The 27,391-nt window shown below is 37.3% G+C and overlaps 1 protein-coding gene across 2 annotated transcripts; it reads left to right on the forward strand.

Annotated features, from left to right (window-relative positions):
- Positions 1–7,829: 7,829 nt before the first annotated feature.
- Positions 7,830–27,391, forward strand: usp38 (ubiquitin specific peptidase 38). 2 transcript variants are annotated; one of them, XM_067404525.1, is made up of 11 exons: positions 7,830–7,966; positions 17,212–17,946; positions 18,938–19,073; positions 19,407–19,536; positions 19,907–20,008; positions 20,294–20,452; positions 21,052–21,245; positions 21,491–21,584; positions 21,717–21,823; positions 24,087–25,365; positions 26,644–27,391. In XM_067404525.1, exons 2-11 carry the CDS (start codon positions 17,265–17,267, stop codon positions 26,803–26,805), a joined length of 3,045 nt encoding a protein of 1,014 aa, XP_067260626.1. In that variant the 5' UTR covers positions 7,830–7,966; positions 17,212–17,264; the 3' UTR covers positions 26,806–27,391. The 2 variants fall into 2 exon arrangements, with proteins under 2 accessions (XP_067260626.1, XP_067260627.1); XM_067404526.1 differs by having other exon boundaries at positions 17,218–17,946.

Below are 27,391 nucleotides of genomic sequence, written 5' to 3' on the forward strand. Positions count from 1 at the left end.
ATCAGATATTTCTTTTAATTTAATTATTAACTTGTGTTTACGTCAATCAAATAGCGTGCTTAGCTAGCTTCAGAGAAACTGGTAGCCAGGCAACAGACAAGTGACCAATCCTGAGTGGCAACGTCATCTCATGGATTCTACCAGTACGATTCAGCACGGTTAGGCCCCGTTTACACTAGTGCGTTTTGTTTAAAACACATATGTTTTGCTATGGTTATGCCTGTCGCTAACCTCGAAAACGGAGACTTTCGAATATGCTGCAGAGCCTGTTTTAGTCCTGAAAGTATAGTGAACTCATTGTTCAAGAAAACAGTTTGAGATCATCTGACTTTTTTCACATGGCGCATTATTCTGCTGGAAATCTCCATCAGAGATGTGTACTCTGTTGTCATAAAGGGATGGACATGGTCTGCAACAATACTGAGGTTGGCTGTGGCATTTAAAAGATGCTCAGTTGATACCAAGGAAATGACTTATTTTTTTGTCCTTCATTTGAACAGAGAACTCTGGATGTGGAATTCCTTTGCATGGGGAAATTAATGGAAAAATGCAAACGACAGTATTTGTTTTCAACGTAATTGATGTTTTACATTCATTTCATTGCTGTTTACAATGTAAAACCTTTGCTTTGGTTTAGGTTTACCTTAAATAAACCATGACTCATAACTCACAGTCACCTGCACATGACAAGAGTGCATATGTAAAAAATAAGTCAGACAGCAATACTTTTAATTTCAATGACATTTATTCATTGAAAGTTTTGTGGTAGCCTATGTATGTTAAGGCTGGTGGTGTAGAGATGAGGCAGATAACGGATTTCCACAAACATATAAGACTTTAATATAACCAAAGGCAGAGTACACCAAACAAGCATCTAACATAAACCGAGAACGGACAAGGAGTGAAGGGAGTGAGTGCAATATATGGGGAGTGCTGACAATAGAGTCCAGGTGCAGGTGATGAGTGACGATGAGGAGCTGACGAGGGAAGTGAGTGCAGGTGTGGAGAACAGGAGGATCTTGGGAAATAGAGTCCAGGGGAACACGGGATCTGTAACAATGTAATATTTCGGTTACAGACTTTATGAACTGTAAGCAGCCACTGTAGTCAAAGTGGATGTGAAATTATTTTAGATGAAACTCAAATTATTCATATTAGAGGGAATGCCTAAGGAATGAGTAAAAGTAAATGTGTATCTTGATATAACACATTATTAGGGCCCGAGCATATATATATATATATATATATATATATATATATATATATATATATATATATATATTTATATATATTTATATATTTATATATATTTATATTTAATTCTGTCATTTGTCAGTGCTGGGCAATGAATATTTGAGCATTTATATTCTGTGTGCATAAAAATGTTTTCAAAGAAAAAAAAATGGTTGAAGAAACTGAGAATTTACTACTTAAAGGGTTAGTTCACCCAAAAATGAAAATAATGTCATTAATTACTCACCCTCATGTCGTACCAAACCCGTAAGACCCGTAAGTTCATCTTCGGAACACAAATTAAGATATTTTAGATTTAGTCCGTGAACGTGGATTGACAACAGGCCCGGAAGAGAAGACAATGCTGAATAAAGTCGTAGTTTTTGTTATTTTTTGACCAAAATGTATTTTTGATGCTTCAAAAAATTCTAACTAACCCACTGATGTCACATGGACTACTTTGATGATGTTTTTATTACCTTTCTGGACATGGACAGTCTACCGTACATTTTCAATGGAGGGACAGAAAGCTCTCGGACTAAATCTAAAATATCTTAAACTGTGTTCAGAAGATGAACGAAGGTATTACAGGTTTGGAACGACATGAGGGTGAGTCATTAATGACATAATTTTCATTTTTGGGTGAACTAACCCTTTAAGATGCATGTTTTGAATATTGAAAGAAATGGAAACATTATTTAAATGGGCATATATTTGTCTAGTGGATGAATGGGGAGGATGCAAAGTCAAACATAGCAGAAATGTGAAGAGGAAGGCATTTATAAGGTGTATTATAAATATTATTTTATTATATAATAAGTATTTTACAAAGCAGAGAATGTGCCAAAAATGGTCATGTGTTGATGCATTTATCCGTGTCATGTAAGAAAGTTAATAAGTCATCTTTGCTGCTTAGTTTCAATAAGTGCTCATTTTGAACTGGGGATGAGAATATTCTAAAAGCTGTCAAGCCACATTTCTGTCAAAAAGTTGATGTCCAGCTTATGGTTTTCAACAATTTGGCTAATTATAAAAGACATATTTGTTAATGACCTAGAACAGTGGTTCTCAAACTTTTTTCCCAGTGGGCCGCACAATGGTCCAAATGAAAATTTACATATGACGTCACCAATACAAACCAATCAGATTTAATGTTATCGTATTAGCAAATACTATTATTATACCTAGATGTTGCACACAATAAATAACAAATAAAAACTAACTTACTGACATTAGCTTTACAATAATTATCAGTAATGCTCAATGAACACACAAACTGTATAAATCACTTTAAGTTGCTATTTAATTCTGTATGACTTTATGACTTTCTTCAACAGCATCGCAATAGTCACCAAACAATCACATAAACGCCTTAATAGGCAAATGTTACTCAGCTCTTTTTACAAACAACATTGAGCGCATTGTAATTACAATCTCTGACGATATCAAGCATTCTGTGATGTCGCAATCCCTCGCGCAGCATCGGATCCGCGAGCGCGCGCAGAGTTGGACTCATTCCAGCCGCGGGTGCGATGATGAGGTTATTTTTACTGATTTAAAATACATCAAACAAACACATCGATTTCACAGTCTTTTGAAATTGTAGGTTTTGCTTGTCAAGTAACCTAGTTTACTACAAAGCAAACAGGAAGGCCGTCCATCTCGCTTAACTGATTCTACCGCAGTAAAGATAGTTTGCGGTTTGATATTCAGATTTCTTTTGGCTATAAATACGCAGTGCGCTGTCATAGACATGCAAATAATACCGAATATCGTTCTCCATGATTTGTGAATTAAGGTGACGCTGTCCTTTGGGCTGAAATCAGGGTTTTTTTTTCGTAGCGACTCAATTTTATAATGGCTATAGCTCCAAATGTTGGACACTTAGAGGAATGAAACTGGTGTCATCTTCACCAGCTTGATCTGTGAATTTTTTTCACAGCAAAGCTCTTGTCCGTAAACCCCTTGGTAAGACCGCCAGTAAGGAATGTGAAATAAAGGCGTTCTTCATGTTTAACGTCTATTACCAATGAACAGGCAGACTGCTGGAATAAAATAACATTGTTTTAGGTCGAGCTCGATTTGTGAAAACTTTCACAATAGCATTTTATCTCGTGGTCGTGTTTCTCTTTGCTCTGCCCCCCATTTTTTGTATAATATGATATATATATATATATATATATATATATATATATATATATATATATATATATATATATATATATATATATATATTATATAAATGACCTTGTACAGACATCACTATTCTCATTTTTGAAACTTTCACAGTTCAGTACGGGTCAGCTGACCCATCCCAGGGTCTCTAGCATCACTATTCTGATCTGTGAAAACTTTCACAGTTCAGTACGGGTCAGCTGACCCATCCCAGGGTCTCTAGCATCACTATTCTGATCTGTGAAAACTTTCACAGTTCAGTACGGGTCAGCTGACCCTTCCCTGGGTCACTAGCATTACTTTTCTGATCTGTGAAAACTTTCACAGTTCGGTACGGGTCAGCTGACCCTTCCCTGGGTCATGTACATAACTTTTCTGATCTGTGAAAACTTTCACAGTTCAGTACGGGTCAGCTGACCCTTCCCTGGGTCATGTACATAACTTTTCTGATCTGTGAAAACTTTCACAGTTCAGTACGGGTCAGCTGACCCTTCCCTGGGTCACTAGCATCACTATTCTGATCTGTAAAAGGTTATTTTATTCCAGCAGTCTGCCTGTTCATTGGTAATAGACGTTAAACATGAAGAACGCCTTTATTTCACATTCCTTACTGGCGGTCTTACCAAGGGGTTTACGGACAAGAGCTTTGCTGTGAAAAAATTCACAGATCAAGCTGGTGAAGATGACACCAGTTTCATTCCTCTAAGTGTCCAACATTTGGAGCTATAGCCATTATAAAATTAAGAGTCGCTATGAAAAAAAAAAACTGATTTCGGCCCAAAGGACAGCGTCACCTTAATTCACAAATCATGGAGAACGATATTCGGTATTATTTGCATGTCTATGACAGCGCACTGCGTATTTATAGCCAAAAGAAATCTGAATATCAAACCGCAAACTATCTTTACTGCGGTACTGATTCTTCCATTCTTCTTACCTTCGATGCTGACTCTTCTTGTTTGCATGTGTTCCTTCATTGTATGTTCCTCATTTTGTTTTTCTCCTCTAATAACAAATTTGACCATTTTTGACCAGGCTTACATTTACAAAATTAATGGCTACTGTTTGAATTCTTCCTAAGCGCGCACTTGTGTTTGTTTCGTTAACTTAGTGATTGCGTCATTAGCCTAACTACATTGATGTCTGAAAATAATAAATGCTCACCAAAATTATTTTATATGACAAATAAAGCATTATAGCTCATTTATATTTATTTAATTCACTTTAATTTAAATTTTAAAACAAAAATAAATTGTATGCTATAATTATTATTATTATTATTTTTTAATTGTGATCGGCATTTCGCGAGCCGCATTTACATTCGTGACGGGCCGCAGGTTGAGAACCACTGCTCCACACCCATTCAAACGCTTGCTGCAGTGAAGTGTCGCGTTGCGCGACTCGCGCCCAATTACATTCACTGGATGTCATGGCAACTGAATCATCGAGGGAAACTTTAAAGGTGCCCTAGATTATGTTTTTAAAAGATGTAATATAAGTCTAAGGTGTCCCCTGAATGTGTCTGTGAAGTTTCAGCTCAAAATACCCCATAGATTTTTTTTTTTTTTTAAATTAATTTTTTAAACTGCCTATTTTGGGGCATCATTATAAACAAACGCGCCGATTTATGCTGTGGCCCCTTTAAATCCCGTGGTCTACGCCCACAGAGATCGCGCTTGCCTTAAACAGTGCCTTAACAAAGTTTACACAGCTAATATAACCCTCAAAATGGGTCTTTACAAAGTGTTCGTCATGCATGCGGCATGCATGCGTCGGATAATGTGAGTATTGTGTACTGTTATATTGTTTACTAGTGATGGCGAAATGAAGCTTTGTGAAGCACCGAGGCTTTCCTCTCAAGTGTATCGTAAAAAGGTTAATTACTCGAAGCTTTTCAACACAGTGCACACTAACGACATCTTGTGGTCAAAAGGTGGAAAAAACTGCCTTTGCGTCCCAGATGACGCAGCTATTTTTGGAGTTTCATGTAATAAATCAGTTTGTGCTATGAAAAGCGTATAAAACAATGTAAATTATTATTATACATAAAAAAAGTCTTTCACGTGTCATTTCACTTACACAATTTGAATAAATGAGTCTGAATAAAATTTGGGGGGACAAATAGGCAAGCTTTGGCATATATTATCAAAATAAATGATTGTTATAGAATGAAGTATGAACTGGGAATAAATACAAACTGAACACATGTAAATATTTATTCGTATTATGGCATATTTTTTGCTAAAAAGCAAATGATACTTCACATCTGCGCAAAGGTTCATGTTATGTGAATCAGAATATGAAGCAGTCACGTGGTTGTGTGCGAAAACGAAGCTTCGGACGTCACCGATCACGTGGTTATGGCAAAACGAATCAAGCTCCGATACAGTGCTTCACTGTGAGATGATACAAGCTTCGAAGCCTCGGTGTCAAACGTCACATCACTATTGTTTACACTGATTCTGAATGAGCTTCACTGTGAGATGATACAAGCTTCGAAGCCTCGGTGTCAAACGTCACATCACTATTGTTTACACTGATTCTGAATGAGTTTGAGGCTATGCGTGGCTAAAGCTAACATTACACACTGTTGGAGAGATTTATAAAGAATGAAGTTGTGTTTATGAATTATACAGACTGCAAGTGTTTAAAAATGAAAATAGCGACGGCTCTTGTCTCCGTGAATACAGTAAGAAACGATGGTAACTTTAACCACATTTAACAGTACATTAGCAACATGCAACGAAACATTTAGAAAGACAATTTACAAATCACTAAAAATATCATGTTATCATGGATCATGTCAGTTATTATCACTCCATCTGCCATTTTTCACTATTATTCTTGCTTGCTTACCTAGTCTGATGATTCAGCTGTGCACATCCAGACGTTTTGCCCTTGTCTGATGCCTTTCATAATGATAATGTTGGGACCGTGGGCTGGCATATGCAAATATTGGGGGCGTATACCCTGACTGTTACGTAACAGTCGGTGTTATGTTGAGATTCGCCTGTTCTTCGGAGATCAAATGAGATTTATACAAGAAGGAGGAAACAATGGAGTTTGAGACTCACTGTATGTCATTTCCATGTACTGAACTCTTGTTAATTAACTATGCCAAGATAAATTCAATTTTTCATTCGAGGGCACCTTTAAATAGTCTATCTCGCCTTTGCTTTAATTTCTGACCATCTCCAAAAAGACATAAAACACTAAACAAATGATTCTGGCATGCGTTTATCAAAGTAGGAAATCCAGACTTTTAATCCCTTAACACAATTACTACTGTTGAAATACGAAATTTAGGCGGGTCCGGATTGAATTCCCTCCGGGTCCGGATCCGGACCGGAGTCCGGACTTTGAGAAGTGCTGACTTAGAATATCAGACTATTGTAAATATATAAAATAAAATAATAAATAAAATGCTCTTCTGCAGACCTCAGTTGTAACGATTAGTTATTTGCGTTATTGTTGCCTATATCAGCTCAAATCAGTCTGACCATTCTCCTCTGACCTCTGGCATCACCAAGGCATTTTCACCCACAGATCCTCCGCTCACTGGATATTTTTTCCTTTTTACAGACCGTTCTCTGTAAACCATAGAGATCATTGTGTATGAAAATCCCAGCTGATCAGCAGTGAGACCTGTTTATCACCTTTCTTCTTCATTCTGATGCTCAGTTTGAACCTCAGCTTGACCATGTCTACATGCATTGAGTTGCTGCCATGTAATTGGCTTATTAGATATTTGCATTAATGATTAATACATTAATACTTCAATGGTCGAGAATTTATTTATTTTTTTTAATTTATATATCAAATTCAGGTAGGCTCTACATACTCTGAAAGTAGGCTACAGTAATTTGGACGCAGTAAACGCTTTTTTCTTTTCTTTTATTTTTGGGTACTTTTAGTGCCAGATGCCAGCAAACCTGTCAATGTACACCCTTACTCTAAAAAATAAAGCATGTAAGATATGTGTTAGCCTAGTAAGCCATCTTTGACTTTAAGAAAAGTCAAAAGTAATTATTAAATGTATTCTTTTCATTTTATTGAATTTATTTGTAGGCTTATAATTAATTGTAATGATTATTCATATTTATTAACAGTAATTGATTAATGAATATACTATAATACTCAACATAAGAATATTTGTTTTTTTTTTTAAATGGAGGGACTGAAGAAGTCCATTTGAAAAGAAGATCGTTTCTTGAATGAAATGGACAGTTTATTCTGTCAGAAAGAAATAACATTTTATTGCTGAATTCGGAAACGCATAATAGTGGCCTACACTACTCGTACTACTTTTACCACATCAGTTTCTATGGCAGAAAGTAGTGAGAGTAGTTTGCTCTTTGCTAGTACGCGGCTCTGAATGTGGGTCCTGACATCAGTCGCGCGCATTCAGATGACGTGTGTGTTTCAACAGCTGACTGAAAGAGGTCGCAGTTAACCAAACAGCTCACAACATTAATCTGCTGAAAATATATAGATTTCATCCTCTATTGTGATTTATTTCCATTTCTACACCAAGACATTTTCGGAATGACTTAATCTGGTGAGTGTCGGTGGTTGTTTTCGTCTTTGAGTAAGGACAGGAAAGTAATATTTGTTTTTGCCAAGTCAGTGCTGTGGCATTTGTGTGTATCTGCTTTGTTTCGATTTCTGAGTTAGCCACTTAGCTGGTGATATTGTCGATAGAAAGAAATGAAATATTTAACCTATAAACGGTGGGTGCTGTTTTTTCTTTTTCGTTTTTTTTTTTTTTAGTGTTTCGTGCTACTAACGTTAGATGTTTTAATTCATTGCTACTCTTTGTATTAGCAAAGCTAGCTAGCAGAATAGTTAGCAGGTAGCTTTATCTTAATGACAGCTTCAGAGAAACACTTGTGATGTTTGTCGAGAGCTTACGGTACTGTTTTTTTCTAGAATACTCTGTAGGTGAATAACACGATAAATACACATTTGTAATAGTTCTTTTTTTTTATTTTTTTTTTTAAGAAAGACATTGTTTACATAACTAAGAAAAATTATATATTATTAGCAAGTTTTCCATCATGTAAGCGGATTTGTCATTTTTAGGAGTGCTATAGACACACTACTTTAATTTAAACATCCTTCAGTCTGGATTTTTTCATATGGGTGGCCAGGCAGGGGCCAGCAACCAATCTAGAGTGGCACAGAAATCTTCATTATTTTAAGAAAAAAATTAGTCTGACTATAATGTAGCCTACTGGACTGTGCCTACAACACAACTGAACACAGTTAGGTTGTTCTTAATTTGTAATTTAGTCAGTGAATTAGATCATGGAAGGCTGAGTGAATTTGACTATTTAAAATAATAATAATAATTAGACATGCAGATAACTAGTTTAAAGACTAGTTCAAAGATTTTTTTAAACCTTCATTGAATTTATGTATAATAAATGAACTGTTCAACAATTCTGAGTTTGTCTGTTTCAAAAACTAACCGAAAAAGTAAACACCAAATGTTTAGGTTTCTACATTGTCAAAATAAATCATTGCAAAAGTAGGAAAAAGGAAAAAATGTGTTCTCTTTTGAATTCCCATTTACACGATGCAGAAGCAGAAGTCAACAGCACATAAATGCCAGAATGTAATTTTTTTATGCATTTAAATGTGATACATTTTTAATGACTTAATTGACAACAGAACTAGGATGATGTATGCTTGTTCTTTTGCGAGTAGTGAGTAATATAGCCTACAGTGAGTAACAGTGAGTAATACAGCCTACAGTGAGTAATACAGCCTACAGTGAGTAATACAGCCTACAGTGAGTAATAAAGCCTACAGTGAGTAATACAGCCTACAGTGAGTAACAGTGAGTAATACAGCCTACAGTGAGTAATACAGCCTACAGTGAGTAACAGTGAGTAATACAGCCTACAGTGAGTAACAGTGAGTAATACAGCCTACAGTGAGTAATACAGCCTACAGTGAGTAATACAGCCTACAGTGAGTAATACAGCCTACAGTGAGTAATACAGCCTACAGTGAGTAATACAGCCTACAGTGAGTAACAGTGAGTAATACAGCCTACAGTGAGTAACAGTGAGTAATACAGCCTACAGTGAGTAATACAGCCTACAGTGAGTAACAGTGAGTAATACAGCCTACAGTGAGTAATACAGCCTACAGTGAGTAACAGTGAGTAATACAGCCTACAGTGAGTAATACAGCCTACAGTGAGTAATACAGCCTACAGTGAGTAATACAGCCTACAGTGAGTAATACAGCCTACAGTGAGTAACAGTGAGTAATACAGCCTACAGTGAGTAATACAGCCTACAGTGAGTAACAGTGAGTAATACAGCCTACAGTGAGTAATACAGCCTACAGTGAGTAACAGTGAGTAATACAGCCTACAGTGAGTAATACAGCCTACAGTGAGTAACAGTGAGTAATACAGCCTACAGTGAGTAATACAGCCTACAGTGAGTAATACAGCCTACAGTGAGTAACAGTGAGTAATACAGCCTACAGTGAGTAACAGTGAGTAATACAGCCTACAGTGAGTAATACAGCCTACAGTGAGTAATACAGCCTACAGTGAGTAATACAGCCTACAGTGAGTAACAGTGAGTAATACATCCTACAGTGAGTAACAGTGAGTAATACAGCCTACAGTGAGTAATACAGCCTACAGTGAGTAATACAGCCTACAGTGAGTAATACAGCCTACAGTGAGTAACAGTGAGTAATACAGCCTACAGTGAGTAATACAGCCTACAGTGAGTAATACAGCCTACAGTGAGTAATACAGCCTACAGTGAGTAATACAGCCTACAGTGAGTAATACAGCCTACAGTGAGTAATACAGCCTACAGTGAGTAATACAGCCTACAGTGAGTAATACAGCCTACAGTGAGTAATACAGCCTACAGTGAGTAATACAGCCTACAGTGAGTAATACAGCCTACAGAACAGTGAGTAATACAGCCTACAGTGAGTAATACAGCCTACAGTGAGTAACAGTGAGTAATAAAGCCTACAGTGAGTAATAAAGCCTACAGTGAGTAATACAGCCTACAGTGAGTAATACAACCTACAGTGAATAATACAGCCTACAGTGAGTAACAGTGAGTAATACAACGTACAGTGAGATACAGTGAGTAATACAGCCTACAGTGAGTAATACAGCCTACAGTGAGTAATACAGCCTACAGTGAGTAATACAACCTACAGTGAGTAATACAGCCTACAGTGAGTAACAGTGAGTAATACAGCCTACAGTGAGTAATACAGCCTACAGTGAGTAATACAGCCTACAGTGAGTAATACAGCCTACAGTGAGTAATACAGCCTACAGTGAGTAATACAGCCTACAGTGAGTAATACAGCCTACAGTGAGTAACAGTGAGTAATACAGCCTACAGTGAGTAATACAGCCTACAGTGAGTAATACAGCCTACAGTGAGTAATACAGCCTACAGTGAGTAATACAGCCTACAGTGAGTAATACAGCCTACAGTGAGTAACAGTGAGTAATACAGCCTACAGTGAGTAATACAGCCTACAGTGAGTAATACAGCCTACAGTGAGTAATACAGCCTACAGTGAGTAACAGTGAGTAATACAGCCTACAGTGAGTAATACAGCCTACAGTGAGTAACAGTGAGTAATACAGCCTACAGTGAGTAATACAGCCTACAGTGAGTAATACAGCCTACAGTGAGTAATACAGCCTACAGTGAGTAATACAGCCTACAGTGAGTAATACAGCCTACAGTGAGTAACAGTGAGTAATACAGCCTACAGTGAGTAATACAGCCTACAGTGAGTAATACAGCCTACAGTGAGTAATACAGCCTACAGTGAGTAACAGTGAGTAATACAGCCTACAGTGAGTAATACAGCCTACAGTGAGTAATACAGCCTACAGTGAGTAACAGTGAGTAATACAGCCTACAGTGAGTAATACAGCCTACAGTGAGTAATACAGCCTACAGTGAGTAATACAGCCTACAGTGAGTAATACAGCCTACAGTGAGTAATACAGCCTACAGTGAGTAATACAGCCTACAGTGAGTAACAGTGAGTAATACAGCCTACAGTGAGTAATACAGCCTACAGTGAGTAATACAGCCTACAGTGAGTAATACAGCCTACAGTGAGTAACAGTGAGTAATACAGCCTACAGTGAGTAATACAGCCTACAGTGAGTAACAGTGAGTAATACAGCCTACAGTGAGTAATACAGCCTACAGTGAGTAATACAGCCTACAGTGAGTAATACAGCCTACAGTGAGTAATACAGCCTACAGTGAGTAATACAGCCTACAGTGAGTAATACAGCCTACAGTGAGTAATACAGCCTACAGTGAGTAATACAGCCTACAGTGAGTAATACAGCCTACAGTGAGTAATACAGCCTACAGTGAGTAATACAGCCTACAGTGAGTAATACAGCCTACAGTGAGTAATACAGCCTACAGTGAGTAATACAGCCTACAGTGAGTAACAGTGAGTAATACAGCCTACAGTGAGTAATACAGCCTACAGTGAGTAATACAGCCTACAGTGAGTAATACAGCCTACAGTGAGTAATACAGCCTACAGTGAGTAATACAGCCTACAGTGAGTAATACAGCCTACAGTGAGTAACAGTGAGTAATACAGCCTACAGTGAGTAATACAGCCTACAGTGAGTAATACAGCCTACAGTGAGTAATACAGCCTACAGTGAGTAATACAGCCTACAGTGAGTAATACAGCCTACAGTGAGTAATACAGCCTACAGTGAGTAATACAGCCTACAGTGAGTAATACAGCCTACAGTGAGTAATACAGCCTACAGTGAGTAATACAGCCTACAGTGAGTAATACAGCCTACAGTGAGTAACAGTGAGTAATACAGCCTACAGTGAGTAATACAGCCTACAGTGAGTAATACAGCCTACAGTGAGTAATACAGCCTACAGTGAGTAATACAGCCTACAGTGAGTAATACAGCCTACAGTGAGTAACAGTGAGTAATACAGCCTACAGTGAGTAATACAGCCTACAGTGAGTAACAGTGAGTAATACAGCCTACAGTGAGTAATACAGCCTACAGTGAGTAACAGTGAGTAATACAGCCTACAGTGAGTAATACAGCCTACAGTGAGTAACAGTGAGTAATACAGCCTACAGTGAGTAATAAAGCCTACAGTGAGTAATACAGCCTACAGTGAGTAATACAGCCTACAGTGAGTAATACAGCCTACAGTGAGTAACAGTGAGTAATACAGCCTACAGTGAGTAATACAGCCTACAGTGAGTAATACAGCCTACAGTGAGTAATACAGCCTACAGTGAGTAATACAGCCTACAGTGAGTAATACAGCCTACAGTGAGTAATACAGCCTACAGTGAGTAATACAGCCTACAGTGAGTAATACAGCCTACAGTGAGTAATATAGCCTACAGTGAGTAATACAGCCTACAGTGAGTAATACAGCCTACAGTGAGTAATACAGCCTACAGTGAGTAATACAGCCTACAGTGAGCCTACAGTGAGTAATACAGCCTACAGTGAGTAATACAGCCTACAGTGAGTAATACAGCCTACAGTGAGTAATACAGCCTACAGTGAGTAATACAGCCTACAGTGAGTAACAGTGAGTAATACAGCCTACAGTGAGTAACCTACAGTGAGTAATACAGCCTACAGTGAGTAATACAGCCTACAGTGAGTAATACAGCCTACAGTGAGTAACAGTGAGTAATACAGCCTACAGTGAGTAATACAGCCTACAGTGAGTAATACAGCCTACAGTGAGTAATACAGCCTACAGTGAGTAATACAGCCTACAGTGAGTAATACAGCCTACAGTGAGTAATACAGCCTACAGTGAGTAATACAGCCTACAGTGAGTAATACAGCCTACAGTGAGTAATACAGCCTACAGTGAGTAATACAGCCTACAGTGAGTAATACAGCCTACAGTGAGTAATACAGCCTACAGTGAGTAACAGTGAGTAATACAGCCTACAGTGAGTAATACAGCCTACAGTGAGTAATACAGCCTACAGTGAGTAATACAGCCTACAGTGAGTAATACAGCCTACAGTGAGTAACAGTGAGTAATACAGCCTACAGTGAGTAATACAGCCTACAGTGAGTAATACAGCCTACAGTGAGTAATACAGCCTACAGTGAGTAATACAGCCTACAGTGAGTAATACAGCCTACAGTGAGTAACAGTGAGTAATACAGCCTACAGTGAGTAATACAGCCTACAGTGAGTAATACAGCCTACAGTGAGTAATACAGCCTACAGTGAGTAATACAGCCTACAGTGAGTAATACAGCCTACAGTGAGTAATACAGCCTACAGTGAGTAACAGTGAGTAATACAGCCTACAGTGAGTAATACAGCTACAGTGAGTACAGTGAGTAATACAGCCTACAGTGAGTAATACAGCCTACAGTGAGTACAGTACAGTGACAGCCTACAGTGAGTAATACAGCCTACAGTGAGTAACAGTGAGTAATACAGCCTACAGTGAGTAATACAGCCTACAGTGAGTAATACAGCCTACAGTGAGTAATACAGCCTACAGTGAGTAATACAACCTACAGTGAGTAACAGTGAGTAATACAGCCTACAGTGAGTAACAGTGAGTAATACAGCCTACAGTGAGTAATACAACCTACAGTGAGTAATACAACCTACAGTGAGTAATACAGCCTACAGTGAGTAATAGAGCCTACAGTGAGTAATACAGCCTACAGTGAGTAATACAGCCTACAGTGAGTAATACAGCCTACAGTGAGTAATACAGCCTACAGTGAGTAATACAGCCTACAGTGAGTAATACAGCCTACAGTGAGTAATACAGCCTACAGTGAGTAATACAGCCTACAGTGAGTAATACAGCCTACAGTGAGTAATACAGCCTACAGTGAGTAATACAGCCTACAGTGAGTAATACAGCCTACAGTGAGTAATACAGCCTACAGTGAGTAATACAGCCTACAGTGAGTAATACAGCCTACAGTGAGTAATACAGCCTACAGTGAGTAATACAGCCTACAGTGAGTAATACAGCCTACAGTGAGTAATACAGCCTACAGTGAGTAATACAGCCTACAGTGAGTAATACAGCCTACAGTGAGTAACAGTGAGTAATACAGCCTACAGTGAGTAATACAGCCTACAGTGAGTAATACAGCCTACAGTGAGTAATACAGCCTACAGTGAGTAATACAGCCTACAGTGAGTAATACAGCCTACAGTGAGTAATACAGCCTACAGTGAGTAATACAGCCTACAGTGAGTAATACAGCCTACAGTGAGTAATACAGCCTACAGTGAGTAATACAGCCTACAGTGAGTAATACAGCCTACAGTGAGTAATAAAGCCTACAGTGAGTAATACAGCCTACAGTGAGTAATACAGCCTACAGTGAGTAATAAAGCCTACAGTGAGTAATAAAGCCTACAGTGAGTAATACAGCCTACAGTGAGTAATAAAGCCTACAGTGAGTAATACAGCCTACAGTGAGTAATACAGCCTACAGTGAGTACAGTGAGTAACAGTGAGTAATACAGCCTACAGTGAGTAATACAAGCCTACAGTGAGTAATACAGCCTACAGTGAGTACAGTGAGTAACACAGTGAGTAATACAGCCTACAGTGAGTAATACAGCCTACAGTGAGTAATACAGCCTACAGTGAGTAATACAGCCTACAGTGAGTAATACAGCCTACAGTGAGTAATACAGCCTACAGTGAGTAATACAGCCTACAGTGAGTAATACAGCCTACAGTGAGTAATACAGCCTACAGTGAGTAACAGTGAGTAATACAGCCTACAGTGAGTAATACAGCCTACAGTGAGTAATACAGCCTACAGTGAGTAATACAGCCTACAGTGAGTAATACAGCCTACAGTGAGTAACAGTGAGTAATACAGCCTACAGTGAGTAATACAGCCTACAGTGAGTAACAGTGAGTAATACAGCCTACAGTGAGTAATACAGCCTACAGTGAGTAACAGTGAGTAATACAGCCTACAGTGAGTAATACAACCTACAGTGAGTAATACAGCCTACAGTGAGTAACAGTGAGTAATACAGCCTACAGTGAGTAATACAACCTACAGTGAGTAATACAGCCTACAGTGAGTAATACAACCTACAGTGAGTAACAGTGATTAATACAGCCTACAGTGAGTAATACAGCCTACAGTGAGTAATACAACCTACAGTGAGTAATACAGCCTACAGTGAGTAATACAGCCTACAGTGAGTAATACAGCCTACAGTGAGTAATACAGCCTACAGTGAGTAATACAGCCTACAGTGAGTAATACAGCCTACAGTGAGTAATACAGCCTACAGTGAGTAATACAGCCTACAGTGAGTAATACAGCCTACAGTGAGTAATACAGCCTACAGTGAGTAATACAGCCTACAGTGAGTAATACAGCCTACAGTGAGTAATACAGCCTACAGTGAGTAATACAGCCTACAGTGAGTAATACAGCCTACAGTGAGTAATACAGCCTACAGTGAGTAATACAGCCTACAGTGAGTAATACAGCCTACAGTGAGTAATACAGCCTACAGTGAGTAATACAGCCTACAGTGAGTAATATAGCCTACAGTGAGTAATACAGCCTACAGTGAGTAATACAGCCTACAGTGAGTAATACAGCCTACAGTGAGTAATATAGTCTACAGTGAGTAATACAGCCTACAGTGAGTAATATAGCCTACAGTGAGTAATATAGCCTACAGTTAGCCTACAGCCTTCAAGTCTCACGTCTCACAGAAACAGCCGTTGTGAGCAGGGTGGCCAAAGGGGTAGCCAAGCTTAGGCCAAGGGTGGCCACGGCCACCCCTGGCTCTGCCCCTGCCTTTAGTCATTTCATGTGAATGTTCATATTGTCTTTTGAACTAATAAAACAATTTAAAACATTTACAAGCATAAAGACAATTTTCTAAGAGAGTTAGAATACATCAAATTCTTAAATGATGTGTATTATATTATAGATATATTACAACATAAAAGAATATTACAAGCAATTGAATTTTTATTTTAGTTCTTTAAAAAATTCTAATATATTTTCAAATATATATCACATCTTTGAGAATAAAAAAAATGCATTTTTCTATAAAATTGTACATTTTATAAATGTAAAATTTTGCAAGGAATAGCATTAAAATAATTATAAACATTATGAGAAGTGTCTCAAAAAACAAATGTTTTTACAAATTATGCTGCAATAAACACAATTCCACAAGAAGAGGGTAATTGTTTCTTTCTTTAAAAGTGGTGACAAAAGGAGCAATTGGTGAAATACTACTGTCATTATACTTGGCAAGTTTATAGTTTACTGTGTAACCATTTTGAATAATTTAAAAAGAAACTTAAATAACTTTTTTGGTCAGAAGACATTTTTTTGATTTTATTTATTTTATTTTATTTATTTTTTTCATCTGATGTTACTGAATTTATTATTCCAAAAACGTATATTACAGCATTTTTTCTTTTGTCAAATCAACTTGGATAATTAATGTGGTTCAAATAACAAATAAGTTTCTGTTAATTAAATCAATTGTATAATTTGAAGGCAACCAGGTAACTTGCTTTTTTAAGTTAAACCAACAGTTCTTTTTTTAGTGTACAGGCAGGTATATAGTTCAAGTTCTACTAAGAATTGATCTATTTTTTAATATTATTGTTATTATTTGAAAAAATGACTACACAAGGATCTTTAATTTGAGAAAATCAGGAATTGCACTAAAATAACAGCATACTCTTTTGGGTAAAACCATTCTCTCATCTAAGTTACAGATCATTTGGCTTTCCTCACCTTTCCTGTGGTGCAATACAGTCCAACCATGGATAAGATTTTGGAGGCACTAGTGAGCTCCTCCCATCCTTTGACTGTCAAACGGGCTATTGTGAAAAAAGTGATGGAGGCTGCAGAAAAGGAGGTGACAGAGGAGCAGTGCCAGGCCTTGTACCACCTCACCACCCGCTTTATCCTCCAGGGTGAGGATGCTTTTCAGCGACAGGTTGGACTCCAAGTGCAAGAAGCATACGCACGCTACCATCGCGATGAGTTTGCCCGCTTCTTCAGTAAGGAGTATGTGCTTGGTCTCCTTCAGCAGGGCTACGGCTCTTTAGACTGCAGAGACCCTGCCATCTTGGACTTCCTTCACGGTTCTCTCCGACTGCTCATCAGCTGCCCGGCTGTGTTAGAGTTGGCACCGCTCCTACAGACGGAGGTCCTACGCATCATCTGTGAACGGCCAGAACCAGCAACCTGTGCCAAGCTGGCCACCATACTGACGGACTTCCCTCAGTGCGTCCCACGAGAGAAGGCAGGAGTTCTTTTCTGTCAGCAGCTTGTGCGCACCTTTGCTTACTTTCACAGTCCTGCCACTGAAGAGCGGGAGTTGCGGGAGTATGTGAGCCAAGTGACCAGGGTGAGTGCATTGCTGCAGGGCATCTGGAAGGCTGAGCCGGCCACGCTGCTACCGTCACTGCAGGAGGTGTTTGCCATCATCTCATCCACAGGTCAATAAGCTCTGATTCCTCTCATGATGATATATTAAGTTAAGGGAATAGTTCATCCAAAAATTAAAATTCTGTTAGTATGTTCTCACCCTCATGTCGTTTCAACCTTGTATGACTTTTTTCTAGCTCTTTTGCATGAAATTAGAATGAATGGAGATGTAGCTTTAAAGAGTATGTGAAAACACCATAAAATAGACATATAGATACAGGTGAGTACATGATGACAGGTTTTTTTAATTTTTGGGTGAAATTATCTTTGTAAGGATATGAGATGTCAAGTTAAAATGTTGATTTTTTTTTTCTACATCTAATTTAGGGTTTCCTAAAGTGGCTTTTTTAAAATAAGTAAAATAATTATGATTTTAATATAAAAACAATCCAAATGCACTTAAAAATAAAGATTAAATATTTTGTTTAGCTGCATATCATGTGACCATTAATCAGCATCAGAGAACCATGAAAATGTGAATGTCTTTGTAAATTATCAAAATATTAAATCTCAGGGGTTACTTTTAGTTAAGTAGACATCAGTCAAACCATAGATAATCTTCTTAAGAAATATGAGTCTAAATATAATAATAATAATAAGAGATGGCTCTGTGAAGTGCAGAATATTAATTTTTCACAACACTGGTAAATCTGAATCACACTATGCATTTGCGTGTAGAAAATAAACTCTTTTTTTTTTATAATAAATATAGTTGTTCTGAAATATGTTATAGTTTGTTGGTATGCATTTTGAAACAATGTCAAAAAGGAGTGCACTGATGCAAAATAAGACATTCAGTTTTAATGGTCAGAGAGGGAGTAAAATGGCCTTGAAAAACTGTTTTTGGAGCAAAGGATTTAGAAACCTAAGTGGACCTTAGTGAAAAATAAATAAATATATGATACGACCCTTTGAAAAATCCTAAATATGTTATATGCATCAAAATATGAAATCATATTCAATGCTCCCTCATATCACTGCACAATGTGTTTATCATTTCAGATCCTTCATTTGAACCTTCCATTGCTCTAGCAAGCCTGGTCCAGCATATCCCTCTGCAAATGATCACAGTCCTTATCAAAAGCCTCACAACTGACCAGAATGTTAAAGATGCCAGTATGACACAAGCGCTCTGCAGGTCAGACTCTGTGTGTGTGCTGTGTAAAGCTTGTGAATAGTGCTTTTGTGTCCATTTAAAAGACTAAGCCCTTTATCCAACTGCCATCATGTTGTTTTCTCTACTACTTTTGCACTTTGAGCATGTGGTAATTGCATTTATGCAAGTCATTTGGAAAGAGTGTAGTGTCTGTAACGGCTTAACAGATTTTAAATGAGTAGTGGTTGGTTTGTTGTTGAATGTTGAGGTCAGAATTTTGCCATTTTCTTTTCTGTGGTGCTGTTACTGTTATGTAAGGTTTTTATGTTGCCTGTCCTGACCCTGTTTTCTCTCTCTTTTTTTTTTTATTTTTAGGATGATTGACTGGTTGTCCTGGCCTCTAGCCAATCATGTGGACACCTGGGTCATTGCTTTATTGAAGGGACTTGCTGCTGTTCAAAAGTTCACCATTCTCATAGATGTCACTCTTCTCAAAATTGAACAGGTTTGTGTGTATTTACTTATAAAAGAGCTTTCAAAGTCACATATTTAAAGAGCAACACCTGCATTAGAGTACCTGCCAAATTAGAATCTCCAAAAAGGAGATTGATTAGATCAGAATAGCACTTTTTCTTGCTACAAGCCCTTTGCTGGAATAACTGGGACTTGACACGGCACTTGCATACTGTTGCGCTCATGTTAATTTGATTGCTTCTACTGTTCTCATTTGTAAGTCGCTTTGGAGAAAAGCGTCTGCTAAATGACTAATGACTAAATGATTGTTTGAGGACATTAACCATTTTTCTTAGGTATCTTTGATACCTAAGACTTTTCTGTGTGTTTATGTGTATGAATGTGTGTTTGTTTGTTTGCAGGTCTTTAATCGTCTCTGGTATCCCATTGTGAGACAGGGAGCGCTGGTGGTTCTTTCACACATGCTGCTTAGTTTCCAGCACTCTCCTGAAGCCTTCCACTTAGTAAGGCCACCATAAACTAGAACTCACCAAAACATTGCTTCACTTTTTCCACCTCAAAAAAATTCTATGTGCTAAAAAGAGAGAAACCATTTATAAGGGCTCAAAGCCTAATTAAACATTCATAGCTTACTTTGATTCTTCAAGAATATGGTTATTATATTATGTATTAATAAATATCTTATTTTACTTTATGTTAATATTGTATCAAATGAATTAGAACATTTTAAATATTTGTAGTGCTTTTCAATGTGATATGAATTATGTTAACCCTCTCATTTATACCAGGTGGTCCCTCATATAGTCCCGCTTGTGAAGTCTTTGAAGAGTGATGGCCTTCCCAACAGTAAAACCTTCCTGCTGCAGTTCGCAGAACTCATCCACTGCATGATGTACCAATATTCTGGCTTCCCAGACCTCTATGACAGCATTCTTGAATCCATTAAAGTAAGTTAATTCAAGTGATTAAACCAAAGATTCCCAATCTATATCTTAAGTATGTAAAACAAAGGACATGTTATATGTATCACTGCAGTTATTTAACATTTTGTGTTTGTGTGTAAGAACTAATTTTATACTGTTTGGTTCTGTAAGGTTTTTGAAAGTTTGAAAATTTCTTACGCTCACCAAGGCTGCATTTATTTGATGAAAAATACAATAAAAACATAATATTGTGAAATATGATTACAATTTAAAATAACTTTTTTCTATTTTAATATATTTTAAAATGTAATTTATTCCTGTAAAGGCTCATGATCCTTCATTGTAATATGCTGATTTGCTGCTCAAGAAACATTTCTGTTGGCCGCTTAATATTTTTTAGGATTCTTTAATTAATAGAAAGTTTGAAAGAACAGCACTTATTTAAAATGGAAATCTTTTGTAACATAAATAATGTTACTTTTGCTCAATTAAATGCATCCTTTCTGAATAAATGTATTAATTTCTTTAAAAAAAAAAAAAGAAGCTTACTGAATGCAAACTTTTGAGCAGTACTGTATTTCTATGCTTCATCTATTCTATATCCACCTCTGGTTCTGCTGTAGGACCTGTCTAAACCTAGTGAGGAGAAGATCAAATTTGTCCTGAACCAAAGTGCCTGGACCTCTCAGTCAAATTCATTTGCCTCAGGCCTGCTCAAGATCACTGGCAAATCAGAAACGGGGAAGACGGGACTTGTAAATCTGGGCAACACGTGCTACATGAACAGCATCATCCAAATTTTATTTATGGCTACAGAGTAAGTTTAAAATCTATTGCATATTATCTGATCTGTGAATCAATTTGACTACTGTAATTAATCCAACTGTGATTAACATTCTCCCAATGCTATAACCAGTACATGTAATTACATTTTTTTAATGATTGCATGTAAACACAATGTTATAATGTATAATAAAATAACTCTCAAGCATTTAAATATTTACAGTATATTTTTTTTTAAATGCAAGATATTTCTCAGCGCTAACAGTCTCTCCTTAAAAGTTTCAGGCGACATGTTATGTCTCTGCATTTGAATGGCAGCAACAGTCTCATGAAAAAACTCCAGCTTCTATTTGCCTTCTTGGCCCACACACAGGTTTGTTTTCTGTCTGTTTGTTTCAGAATGTTGCAGAACTCAGCACTGCTGGGTAGGTGTGCTTTCTGTTTCTTAAATGAGAGTATTAAAAGTACCTGCTAGTGACTATTTATCATTTTATATGCCCACCAGAGAGCAGCATATTCGCCAAGGAGTTTTTTGGAGGTTTCTCGACCCCCATGGTTTACAGCCGGATCCCAGCAAGACTGCTCAGAGTATTTGCGCTTTCTTTTGGACAGGTAAACTCAGAAAATAGCAACAGAATCCTTTCCCATAATTAAAAGAAAGATAGTTATTCCTGCAAATTATTATGCTGATGTGTTATACTCTAGGCATGCAGTTTTGTTGTAAATGCCAATACTTAACACAGAACTGAGCTGATTTTGAAACAGTTTTTCAAAACAAAGAAAGGGCTGTTTAACACATTAATTGAATTTGACATTAAAGATTTATTCTGTTATATGATCAGGAATTATTGAAAAAATGTCCCTTGTAACGAAAATCTTATTTATTAAAAACCTAGATGGGATGAAAACACACATTAATTTGTTCAAACATTAATGAGAATAATGTCAAAGGACAGCAGGTCAGCTGCAAAACAAGCTGTACATGTATAAGTCCATAAAGTCTGGGCAAAGTTGTCTGACAGTAATTGCAATTGACAGTTATTTGTCTCATGGGGACGTAAGGTAATTTTTAGATTTACAGCGGCAAATCTGTGAATTTATTGACATCCAGAATGTCTGTGTTTTCCTCACTCCACCTGCATAAAAAAATTCCCAGACACTATCTGAATCCACATCTTAGTTTACAAGAAGGGATCAATTCAAGTCTTGGATTGACCACTGGAAAACACCATTCTGTTGTGCTTCACAGTAATGTGCTTGCATTTTAAATATGGACACACTTATTACTGAATTACTGAAAGAAAAAATTAAACAAAATAATGTAAACTTCTGAAATTTACTATGGCTGCAACAAGAATGCAATAAAATTTAATAATATAATACCAGTCGACTAAGTAGATAGGTGAAATGTTTACCTTATGTAAATAAGAGGTTGTTTAATTTCTACATTTTTAAAATGACCTCCATCATTTTAAGAGATATGTGAGAAGCATATTTCCAGTTGTTAAGATCACAGAATTATTGCTTTTCTGCCATAAATAATTCATCATCTGAATGCTTGAGTTTTATTTCTGAGAAGCCATGGTGATTTATTTTTACAGACATCTCCATGAGAAACACTGCTGTCCGAATAGGGCTATATGTCACTGAAACAACATTTATGCAGATTGTTTTGTTATATTGTGTTAACATATAAATATGACTTTCCTTTAAAGGTGCCCTAGAACTTATTTTTAAAAGATGTAATATAAGTCTAAGGTGTCCCCTGAATGTGTCTGTGAAGTTTCAGCTCAAAATACCAAATAGATTTTTTTAAATTAATTTTTTTTATTGCCTATTTTGGGGCATCATTAGAAATGAGCCGATTCAGGGTGTGTGGCCCTTTAAATCTGGTGCTCCACGCCCCAAGAGCTCGCGCTTGCCTTAAACAACATAAAAAAAGTTCAAACAGCTAATATAACCCTCAAAATGGATCTTTACAAAGTGTTCATCATGCAACATGTCTAATCGCGTAAGTACAGTGTTTATTTTGATGTTTACATTGATTCTGAATGAGTTTGAGGCTGTGCTCCGTGGCTAACGGCTAATGCTACACTGTTTGAGAGATTTATAAAGAATGAATTTGTGTTTATGAATTATACAGACTGCAAGTGTTTAAAAATGAAAATAGCGACGGCTCTTGTCTCCGTGATTACAGTAAGAAACAATGGTAACTTTAACCACATTTAACAGTACATTAGCAACATGTTAACAAAACATTTAGAAAGACAATTTACAAATATCACTAAAAATATCATGATATCATGGATCATGTCAGTTATTATCGCTCCATCTGCCATTTTTCGCTATTGTTCTTGCTTGCTTACCTAGTCTGATGATTCAGCTTTGCACATCCAGACATTAACACTGGCTGTCCTTGTCTAATGCCTTTCATAATGTTGGGAACATGGGCTGGCATATGCAAATATTGGGGTCATACATATTAATGATCCCGACTGTTACATAACAGTCAGTATTATGTTGAGATTCCCCTGTTCTTCGGAGGTTTATATAAATGAGATTTATATAAGAAGGAGGAAACAATGGAGTTTGAGACTCACTGTATGTCTTTTCCATGTACTGAACTCTTGTTATTTAACTATGCCAAGATAAATTCAATTTTTGAATCTAGGGCACCTTTAAAAGGTTTTGAAGCAGTTAGTTTGTTAACTACAAAATATGAGATTTATCATGAACGAGTATTTCAATTAATTGACAACTCTAAAAATCTAATGATAATGATAACAATGTGTTTCCTTATTTACATCAGCAGGGGGAGTTCATGTATTTCGTAGTCTCCATAAAGTTTTGTTTCATTTTCCTGTGTAATATTAAGGTTGCATGAAGAAGAGAAGACTCTCTCAGCCCTTCAGGTGACCAGCCAAAAACCTGAATCCGCAAGCACTTCTGCTGAAACTCTTCACAATGCTGTAAGTCAGCCAGTCGCTGATGTGCCATCACACCCAGATCCTGTAGTAGCCGAAGGAGATGGTCGCACACTAGTGGAGCGTATGTTTGGTGGTAGACTCTCTACAGCCATCCGTTGCCTGCAGTGTCACAGCCTGTCAGAAAAAGAGGAGCCTTTTACGGACCTCTCTCTTGCCTTCTGCCCCTCGATGTCACAGCCACATGGTCCCACTGATGAGCACAAAAGCTCCTCTTCGGTGGGACCCTGCCAAGGGGCAGTGAATGGAGGCAGTGAATCCTCAGAAGGCTCAGTAAAAGAAGGTACAGGAACCAAGATGGAGATGCCCGTGGTGGAGCCCACGCTGTCTGTGACCGATTTAGTGGACTATTTCCTGGCTCCAGAAATCCTGGAGAATGAGAACTGCTATTTCTGTGAACGCTGTGCCTCCCTGCAGAGGGCCGAGAAGGTCATGCGGGTGGTGGCGGCACCTGAGTACCTCATTCTGACTCTGCTGCGCTTCTCGTACGATGCCACCTGCCACGTGCGTCGCAAGATCCTGGACAACGTGGGCATTCCTCTGCACATGTGCCTGCCTCTATGCCAACACGGTAGCTCTGCTTCATCTTCCTCAACTGCAGCTGCATCTTCCTCATCTGACTCCCCTGAGAGTGGCGAGAATCTAGCTAAAAAGCTCAAGCCTTCTCAGAAAGAGGAGGGGATGACAGAAAGCAGAACAAAAAGCAAGAAAAACAATTTGGAAATGCTGTCAGTGCCGTATGTTTTGAGTTCTGTTGTAATGCATTCTGGTATGTCCTCCGAGAGTGGTCACTACTACTCGTATGGAAGAAATGTGAGTAGCACTGATGGTCTTGTAGCTAACCCATGTCCTAAAAACCTGGAAAGCTCCAGCCTATCAGAGAACTCGACAACCACACAAGAGGACATGGGGTGCCCTGACCACAAGTCAACGGACTGGTTCTTGTTTAATGACAGCCGAGTGACTTTTACAAACTTTCAATCATTGCAGAACGTCACCAGTCGCTTCCCTAAGGACACAGCCTATGTCCTGATCTATAGGAAACAAGAGGTCAGTGGACATCCAAGCAATTCAGGGCCAGTCGTAAATGGCTCAAAACTGAGTGGAGAGCCACCCCTGCAGAAAGAGCTGATGGATGCCATTACCAAAGACAACAAACTCTTCCTACAGGTGAGAATATTGTACATTATCTATGGTGCTTTTGGAGTATAGGCCAGAAATGATCAAACAGGCCCTCACTATCATTTGATTTACATACAGTCAGACCAAAATTTATTCAGACACCTTGAACATTTCATTCATTAATACAGTTTATTCATTAAAGTTTAAAAAATGGTAATAAAAAATGACAAGATCTCAGAGTTAAACTGTGTCAAAAAATTAATCTTAATTATGTCAGATAACACTTAAGCAAAACATTGTCAGGTTAAAGTGAATGATTTTTGGTACCAAATTTAATCAATTTTACTAGTAATTTTTGGGTATAATCACAGTCACGGTTTACTTTATTTTGCTATCCTCACTTACATAAATGAACTATAGTGTCCTGCACCCACTAGTCAAAATATTTCAAAAATGTCTGAATAATCTTTGGTTTGACTGTATATACACTACCATTCAAATGTTTGGGGTCAGTCTTTTTTTTTTTTTTTTTAAATGATGTCTGTTATGTTCACCAAGGCTGCATTTATCTGAACACCCACCCACACACACACACACACACATATATATATATATATATATATATATATATATATATATATATATATATATATATATATATATATATATATATATATATATATATATATATATATATATATATATATATTACAATATTTTCTATTTTAATATATTTTAAAATGCAATACATTCCTGAGACGGCAAAGCTGAATTTTCACCATCATTACGCAGTCTTCAGTGTCACATGATCTTTCAAAATTCATTCTGATATGCTGATTTGGTGCTCAAGAAAAAGGTCTTATTATAATCACAGTTGGAAACGGTTGTGCTGTTTAATATTTTTGCTTAATATAACTTTTTTTCAGGATTCTTTGATTAATAGACAGTTCAAATAAACAGCATTTCTTTGAAATAGAATTTTTGAAATAAAAGTGCGTATGCATCTTTGCTGAAAAAAGTATTTATTTCAAAAATTCTTACTGACCTCAATTATTTTTTCCCCTAAAAACTAAAATGGCATAATGCCAATTTGTTTTGTAGAGTTATATTGATTTATTCCAGAAACATTGAAGAGAAAAACAAACGAATATATTATAGAGAGGACTCCTGAATACCATCATGACTGTGTGTCAAAGTGAATAAATCACTTCAGATAATTCCAATAATTAAATTTTTTTCAAAATCATATGAAACATTTTCCTTGCTCTTGGACACTCTTATTTATCATTAGAGTATGGAGTTAACCCTTTGTTCCTTTCCCTCCAGGAGCAGGAGCTGAACGCCAGGGCTCGGGCTCTCCAAGCAACCTCTACTTCTTGTTCATTCCGACCCAATGGTTCTGATGACAACGAGCCGCCTGGCAGCTGTGGACCCTCGGGTGGGGGTGGGGGAGGGGGCTTCAATACTATCAGCAGACTCGTCTTCTAAGGAAGGGTCACAGACATACCCTCAGAGCACTGGACAGTCCCACTGACAACACCAGTTCTAATTGTCCTAATTGCCCACAGTCTGGATAAATGTGCCACCTCAGAACATGTCTTAATTTTTCTGGTTTGCATGCTTTTTTTCCTTTACATCGACTTGTTCATTTGAAGTTAAATGAAGCACTTTTCAGTATAGGTCAGAAATGGGCATGCAATAAATTTGTACAGAATACAGTAATAATTTTGGTCTCATCCTGGAATATTAATCGTTTCATATTCTAAAATGAAATCATTAGGCAGAGAATGGTTTTAAAAATTAAAGCAAATATTTTTGGACCATAATATACAGTGAACTACTTGCATGAATATTTTAATTGGAAGTTTTTCAGCTTCTGGTTTGAGGATTACAGTTATAACTGTTTTGTCAATTATTTAATTATAATTAAGTTATTTTATTCATTCAGGGAATACTTTTTTGATTTAACTTTTTAAATGTTTAAGCTTTTTTGAGAATTTTATGTGCCTTTCAATACTTCAGATTTTACAGATTTATTGGACTGAGTATTCAAAATACATCTTGCTCTTGCTGT

Source organism: Chanodichthys erythropterus, chromosome 12 (assembly GCF_024489055.1).
Source record: "Chanodichthys erythropterus isolate Z2021 chromosome 12, ASM2448905v1, whole genome shotgun sequence".
Classification (NCBI taxonomy): Eukaryota; Metazoa; Chordata; class Actinopteri; order Cypriniformes; family Xenocyprididae; genus Chanodichthys; species Chanodichthys erythropterus.

What these genes read in the sequence shown, in the direction of transcription:
- usp38 (XM_067404525.1), top strand. Translation starts at nt 17,265, where the DNA reads ATGGATAAGATTTTGGAGGCACTAGTGAGCTCCTCCCATCCTTTGACT. An exon ending in ATGACACAAGCGCTCTGCAG is followed by an intron (nt 19,074 to 19,406) that starts GTCAGACTCTGT and finishes TTTTATTTTTAG; the next exon opens with GATGATTGACTGGTTGTCCT. An exon ending in CTCCTGAAGCCTTCCACTTA is followed by an intron (nt 20,009 to 20,293) that starts GTAAGGCCACCA and finishes CATTTATACCAG; the next exon opens with GTGGTCCCTCATATAGTCCC.